Source organism: Mus caroli, chromosome 3 (genome assembly GCF_900094665.2).
Source record: "Mus caroli chromosome 3, CAROLI_EIJ_v1.1, whole genome shotgun sequence".
NCBI lineage: Eukaryota > Metazoa > Chordata > Mammalia > Rodentia > Muridae > Mus > Mus caroli.
The window spans coordinates 33,784,271-33,791,845 of NC_034572.1; the positions used below are offsets into that span (position 1 = coordinate 33,784,271).

At 40.0% G+C, this 7,575-nt stretch overlaps 1 protein-coding gene across 1 annotated transcript in view; it reads left to right on the forward strand.

The window, feature by feature from the left end:
* Fat4 (FAT atypical cadherin 4) overlaps window positions 1–7,575 on the forward strand; it is a 126,686-nt gene that overhangs the window by 112,239 nt on the left and 6,872 nt on the right. Inside the window, exons 12-15 of the mRNA XM_021158479.1 lie at window positions 654–739; window positions 1,699–1,878; window positions 2,702–2,826; window positions 4,371–4,588. Coding sequence (XP_021014138.1) covers window positions 654–739; window positions 1,699–1,878; window positions 2,702–2,826; window positions 4,371–4,588 — 609 coding nt within the window. The remainder of the gene's footprint in view (window positions 1–653; window positions 740–1,698; window positions 1,879–2,701; window positions 2,827–4,370; window positions 4,589–7,575) is intronic.

Below are 7,575 nucleotides of genomic sequence, written 5' to 3' on the forward strand. Positions count from 1 at the left end.
TTACAACATATTATAGTATACATATGCATATATATATATATATATATATATATATATATATATATATATATATATATATATATATATACATACATATCTCACACCTTTACACTCTCTTTGTAAATAAGACAGATAGAATAAGTCTTTTGAGAAAATTTGAAAGACATATTAGGATATTGGATTATAGAACAGATATTGTTAGTAAAATTGTAATCTCATGGATTGATATTTTTCAGACAGAATAAGACTTCTTAATCCTTTCTCATATAAAAGAGGCAGAAGGACAGGACTATTTCCCAAACAGCCTCAATATATACATATATGTATATGTGTATATATATATATATACACATATACACACATATTTACATTTCTAATTCATATGTATATATTTCTAATAATATTTCTAATTCATATATACATATATATGAATTATAAATATCAAGGTGAATTATAAATATCAAGGAGATCTGCACTTATATGTTGATATTTAAAGCAAGTCACGTGGTGTGTGACTAAGTATACAGTAAACCAAGGAAATCATAGTAATAATAACTTCACTTATCCCCGCATGAGAGCCATGCTGGAAGTATCTCCCTTGGAGGCTGATGCCATCAGAAGGCCATGGTGACTGTTCTCTCTCTTGCTTACAGGCAGCTTCTTTAACTGTGGACTCCTGCTCAGAGAATCAAGAGCCAGGCTATTGCACTGTCAGTAATGTGGCGGTTTCAGACGACTGGTAAGTAAAATGATAGCTCTGTTCTCATCATCATTAAAAATAAGGTTTATAAGAACTTTATTTTTTTTTTAAATTTTTTATTTTTCGTTTTTTGAGACAGGGTTTCTCTGTGTAGCCCTGGCTGTTCTGGAACTCACTTTGTAGACTAGGCTGGCCTCGAACTCAGAAGTCCACCTGCCTCTAACTCCCAAGTGCTGGGATTAAAGGCGTGCGCCACCACTGCCTGGCTTACAAGAACTTTAAAATAAGTATTCTCCAGACCTAACATTTCCTCACTCCCTCAAAGAGATATTCACCCTATAAAGCAATGAATGCCAGAGAAATATTATTTTAATGTTGTGTTTAAAGGTCACAAACCATCGAGTCAAGGATAAGGAACGCTGTGTCCACTGCAGCCAGAGCTGTTTAGGTTGACCTTCATGAAGTGCTTTTATGTTTCCTGAACTCTGCAAGCCTTAGGGCATGATCACCACTCAATCCGACACATTCTCTCCCCGTTTCTGCTGCAATTAATGTATGTTTTTCAATAGCACTTCAAGCTGAATTGCAGCATTGGCCAATCAAAGGCATAAGGGCCTTTGTCAGGAGCGAGACGTAAAGATGCAGTGACCTCCCACCCAGTTTTTATCAATATGCTCCAGGGCTTGCCATGGCTTTAGAGAACCAGAGAGGTCAGTCTTTACTGCTGTGCATTTGGTCTTCTCTACAACGCTCCTTTTTGCTTTTTTTTAATTCTTATTTTTTTGGTGCTGACAACATGGCCATGTGCATCCGATAGTTGGAAATATAGTTTCATAAGCTTGACTGATTTTTTATTTTAATATGAAGAACAAGCAATCCTGGGAGCACCTGCTTTGAGGATAGGTGTTGAACTGTGATGCTCATTCTCACAAAGCTAAGTAATTGGGTGAAATGTGCTCTGTGGGCTCTCAGATCTTTACCCTTTTGTGTTCATGTAGGACTCTTGATGTTCAGCCAAACCGAGTCACTGTTGGAGGAATCAGATCACTAGAGCCAATCCTTCAGAGGAGGGGGCATGTGGAGAGCCACGATTTTGTGGGCTGTGTAATGGAGTTTGCTGTCAATGGACGACCCCTGGAGCCCAGCCAGGCTCTGGCAGCACAAGGCATTCTTGATCAGTAAGATTTTATTTCTTATCATTTAACAATGCAAGTGTGGACACTGAGCATCCAAAGGCTCCAGTTGAGACCTTTCCTGATTGACAGGGCTTCTGTGATGTGGCTTAACCTGTAACTTGTTTGCATCCTCTTTCAGACCTCTCTATCACTGCTGTTTCCCACATCCACTGTTCTGAGTTCACAGTAGGATTTCACACTGCTGGTCACTCAGTATGGAATGATCTTAAATGTCACCATTCCTTGAGACCTCAATACAAAAGACCTTCCCTTATCCCGAATCTGGAGATACAGGAGCCCCTGTGCTCATATGCTCTTAAATTTATACAGAGGAGCTCTGTCTAACAAACCACATAAACACATTTCTCCTTATTGTCTGTTAGTGCCTTGAGGTAAAGGAACTCTTCTCCATGAGTATGCGTATTTATTTCATCTCATTATGTACATGGCTGGTGTCATACCTGGCTTATAAATGGGCAATGAATAAGACTGGATTACAAGTGTCTTTGTGGGGTACTTGTGGACCTAAGTTAACATGTGGCACTGAACCATGCTAACTAAGGATTTCTGGACCATTTTGCCCTTACAGAAGTTGTCACCTTTGGTTGTCATTATATAAAATATTTTATTTAGCCTTCTTCTTTACTGTGAGTTAGACTGTGTTATAAGGTTCTATGTGATCAGTAGCTGCAAGGTAGCTGGCACAAGTCCCTTTCTGTCCTGCAAGCCTGCTATTAAGCCTATTGATCAGTCTGTGTCTGCTTCAAGACAAGTTTCCTTCTTCCAGTTTGGTGCCTCATCCCTCCTTTCTGTGACTCTCTTGTAGGTGTCCTAGATTGGAAGGCACGTGTGCTCGCAACCCCTGCCAGCATGGTGGCACCTGTGTGGACTTCTGGTCATGGCAGCAGTGTCAGTGCATGGAGGGTCTGACTGGGAAGTACTGTGAAAAATGTAGGTCACCATTTTCACCTTCACAGGGTGCCATTGCATCCCCAGAAATCATTTATATATGCGCCTAAGCATGTTACTGCGTTTGGACTCTAACATGGTCATTATTAAGTATTTAAAATGGGGTAAAATACAATGACAGTTATAAACTGGCCTCTTATCCGAAGGGTCAAATAACTGGACTTAACTAAATTCTTAGTTTCACCTTGTAAATGTATCATGGTTTACTTTACATCATATATGAGGCAGTTAGAAACTCTAAAACTTAAGCAACTATATTGACGTTATAGATCAATATTATCTAAGGTCTAGTGGTATTTCTCCGGTCACATGTTTTATAACTGGCAGGAAAAAAGTGTACATGCTGTATCACTGAATGATGCCCAGCTCCAAACACTGTGATTGTTAATGTGTTAAAAATAAAAGTCCCAGTCTGTTTTTACTTAAGTGGGCTTTGAGTAGTACTACCTCAGTCTTCTCACTAATGACTTTCCACTTTAGCCCAAATCTTATGGTGATCAAGACATCTATAGTACTAGAGCCACCAGCAAAGAATTGCTCTCTAATCGAAAGCTGTGTATTCTATTATACCCTGAGCCCTTATGGCCACTTTATTTATAATTGTTTTATTTTGAAATGAATGACTAGATTAATGCTTAATTCTGCCACAGGCACCTGATGACCTTTAAAAGAACTATTTGTTGCTACTGTAATAGAGAATGATGAGAAATGAGTGATAGCATTGGAATATATTATAATCAAGGAGATATTAGAGGCAGGCAGCATAGATGTATCTTAGCATCCTGGTAATAATACAGAGAGAGAGAGAGAGAGAGAGAGAGAGAGAGAGAGAGAGAGAGAGAGAGAGAGAGAGAGAGAGTTACCAAGTGGCATTTCTTCAGTGAGCTTCCCTGAGACTCATAATTCTTCCCATGTTATTCTGTGTGTAGAGTATAACACCCAGGGCAGAGTTACCCCCATTGCATTTCCCCAGTGTCCCTTCCTGAGTTATGTTACTGGTTATAGAGATGTTAACCTTTTACTTCCGAGAGTCTTTTATCAGATCTGATGATGTGCTATTCATGACGATGGCTTCAGGTAGAGGGGGTTAGAAGTGGAAATCTTTTTGAGGGTCCATAATTCCAAAAGTCAGAGGCTAGAGGCATAAGAGTGAAAGGTTTCCAACTGTAAAAGTATATTTGCTTAATAATTTCAGGAATGCATTGAAATTGAGTCAAGTTTTGAGTTGTGCGCTTTAGCAGTTGGCTGTGTGTTCCATGTCCAGGCTTTCTGTTCCACAGCAAAGAGTTTGGATGATGAGTCCCCAAGTAATTAATGATTGTCATCAGGGGTTTTAGGTTTTACAGATCCAAAAAGGACTCAACTATTGGAGGTACACTTGCACAATTATTCACAAATGGAACTTGTTTTCTCAGAGGAGGACCAGGGACAGTGGCTTTAGAAACTTGAGGTTTTGCCATTTCTCATACTCAGAAGAATGTTCTAAACAATGCCTTCAATTTTCCCCCTTTCTTCTTGGCTTTCAGCTGTCACTCCAGACACTGCCTTGTCACTAGAAGGCAAAGGACGCCTGGACTACCACATGAGCCAGAGTGAGAAGCGGGAATACTTGCTGACACAGAGCATACGGGACACCACATTGGAGCCTTTTGGGGTCAATAGCCTGGAAGTAAAATTCAGGACTCGGAGTGAGAATGGTATTTTGATCCATATCCAGGAAAGCAGCAATTATACCACAGTGAAGGTGAGAAAGGATGCCACGGTGACCCCATGGTGACCCATCAGATGATTCCTACCTGCTCTGGGGGCTCAGTCACTTCTCCTACAAATTCTGTCCTCTTCTGTACAGTCTTAGAGTTCTGACCCATGCTTGGCAGTAGTCTTGTACCAACCACCTTAAATGTTTCCAGGGTCTGGACCAGAGCAAAAAAATAAAATCTGAGAGGTCCAGTTCTTAAACACCTTCATCTTTAGAATAGAGTCAACTGTCAGGTAGGCCAGGATGGATAGCTTGTCAAGTCTGTTTTGCCTGATAAAAATCATCATTGCGTTCCCTCCTACTGTAAGCAAAATAAAGCAACGAAGAGTGCGCCTTGATTATGAAGAGTTACTTTGCATCAAGAATGACTTTCAACGCTGCTAACAGAGGTTAAGTGCTAAGATTAGAATACATTTTTAGAAATTATCTGACTTTGTTCTGAAATATGCTTTTCATTCATCACGTAGGAAAAAAATCCATGAAGTTCAATGTATTTGGTATTTATTGTAAGTAGAATTTCTTTTTGTCTCTTCAAATAAGTTTTAAAGAGAGGGAGAGGGAAAGGAAGAGGTGTATGTTGTGGGCCAGGGGCCGGGGTGGGGGGAGGCAGGAATCTGTGTGAGGGATGTATTCTCAGTTCCATGGAGACAGAGAAGGACACGACAGAGAAGGACACGAGGTGCGATCCTATCATTTTCCTTCTTATTCTTTGGATCAGGGTGTCTCTTTGTTCCTAGAGCTCACAGGTCTGCTTTCCTAGCTGCCGTGTGCATTTAGGATTAGCTTGATTCCTTTGCAGCTATTGACATTGGTGCTGGGGTTCCGAACTCAGGCTCTCACACTTGTACAGCAAGCACTGAGCCACTTCTCTGCCCACTTTAAATAAAATAAAAAACTCAAAACAATAATTTTCTTTTTTTTCAGTTTTTTTTTATTGGGTAATTATTTCATTTACATTAAAACAATAATTTTCAAAATATGTATTCAACAAGAAGAGTGGATTTGTCTGCGGGCTTTTACTTCACATTTCCTCTCTATGTCTAGAAGTAAAAACAAGTTATTCACAGCCATGAGCCAGTCTTTTCCCACCCTGGTGATCTTCACAGTCTTTCATATGTAGATAATAGCACCAATTCACCGACAAGATCTTGTATTTAGTTCCATCAACTGTTTTACAAGATCATTCTGTGTTTTATAGTTTTATTGATACTTTTGTATTGGCTTTAGAAAATTCTTACAACAAACCCATGCTTACCAAATTATTTTTGCTATCAAAATTTTAAAACACATAGAACAGTATTAGCAATTACTTGATTTAATTCACAAATAATATTAAAAATGAAATTGATGTTTATCATTCAATTTTAGGTTTTGGTTTTCCAGATTTTTCTGTACAGTCAATTCTCCTTGCTGTATCTTAGGTGTCTCTTTTCAGTAAGGCACACAAACGACTAACTTTTTTCTGGTGATCTACTTGTATCTTCCTCAGGCATTTGTTTCTAGATGGAGTTACCTCTTATGGTTTGGTGTTTGGAGATGTTGCTTCTGGGAGGGGTGATGGTGTTACTACCATGTTTTTGCTGGAGATTAGAGTTGAACACCCTATGATACGAACAGTACCCCAGTGGAGAACTGTGTGCTCGGAAATGTCAGTCAGTGTAGAATCTGAGACAAGGCCCTGATTTCCTATAAGGATCTCTTCAAATCTTCCTTTTACTTTCATTACTTAGACAAATATCCTGGTTCATAAATTAATATACCTTATACAACAAAAAAGTGTTTGAAGTGTGCTCAATGTGTGTTGCTTATAATTTCTACTCCAAAGCAAACGAGAAGCAATAAAGACAGAAGATACCAAGAGAGCCCTGGCCTAAAGAATCATGGCCTAAAGAGTCAGGATCTAAAGAGAGTGGATTCCACTCCCTAGAACACCATTCCTTGCTGGGAGGGGACACTGAGGGGACTCTGCTCAAAGTCCCTCCATTCTGAGAGGCCACACTGCAGTTTTTGCATGAGATTTTCTGTGACACTGCTTCCAAGTCCAGATGCCATTCAAATGACATATGACACATTGCTATCTGCAGTCTCCTTCAGCCAAGACATTCAGAAGACATATAACATGGTTGAAGAAGCAAGAGCTTCCATAAGGAAGCTGTTGAATGTTAGGGTCGGTCTCTGTCACTGTCAAATTTAATAGGATGGCAGCTTGTGCCTCCTCAACGTGGTGTCCCAGAACTAAAGAAGAATTGGGTTAAACAACCTGTAATTAGCGGCCATGACATTTAGTGAGAAAATTGTGAGCAGCAAGTTTTTAGAACTAAGGAGCTTGGCAGGTGAAATATGTAGAAAAGGAAAAAGCAGTCAAAAAAAAGAAAGAGAGAGAGCAAAGTGGACCCAGAAAGCAGCTGTACTGGGCAGGTGACGGGGAGGGGGGTTTGCTGCAGTGCAGTTGAGGAACAGTGGGACAGAATGTGGTATTCTAATGTCAGCTGCCAGACATCCAAGATCCATGGTTTTGTTTCTTTTGGCTCACCTTCTTTTTTTTTTTTTGAATTTTTTTTTGAATTTTTGTAACCATGGTTACATTGTTCTAATGTGGTAGATTCACTTTATTTTTTTTTAAATTTTTAATATTTTTTATTACATATTTTCCTCAATTACATTTCCAATGCCATCCCAAAAGTCCCCCATAGCACCCCCCACTTCCCCACCCACCCATTCCCATTCCCTTGGCCCTGGCATTCCCCTATACTGGGGCATACAAAGTCTGCAAGTCCAATGGGCCTCTCCTTCCAGCGATGGCCGACCAGGCCATCCTTCGATACACATGCAGCTAGAGACAAGAGCTCCGGGGTACTGGTTAGTACATCATGTTGTTCCAACTATAGGGTTGCAGATCCCTTTAGCTCCCTGGGTTCTCTCTCCAGCTTCTCCATTGGGAGCCCTGTAATACATCCAATAGCCGACTGTGA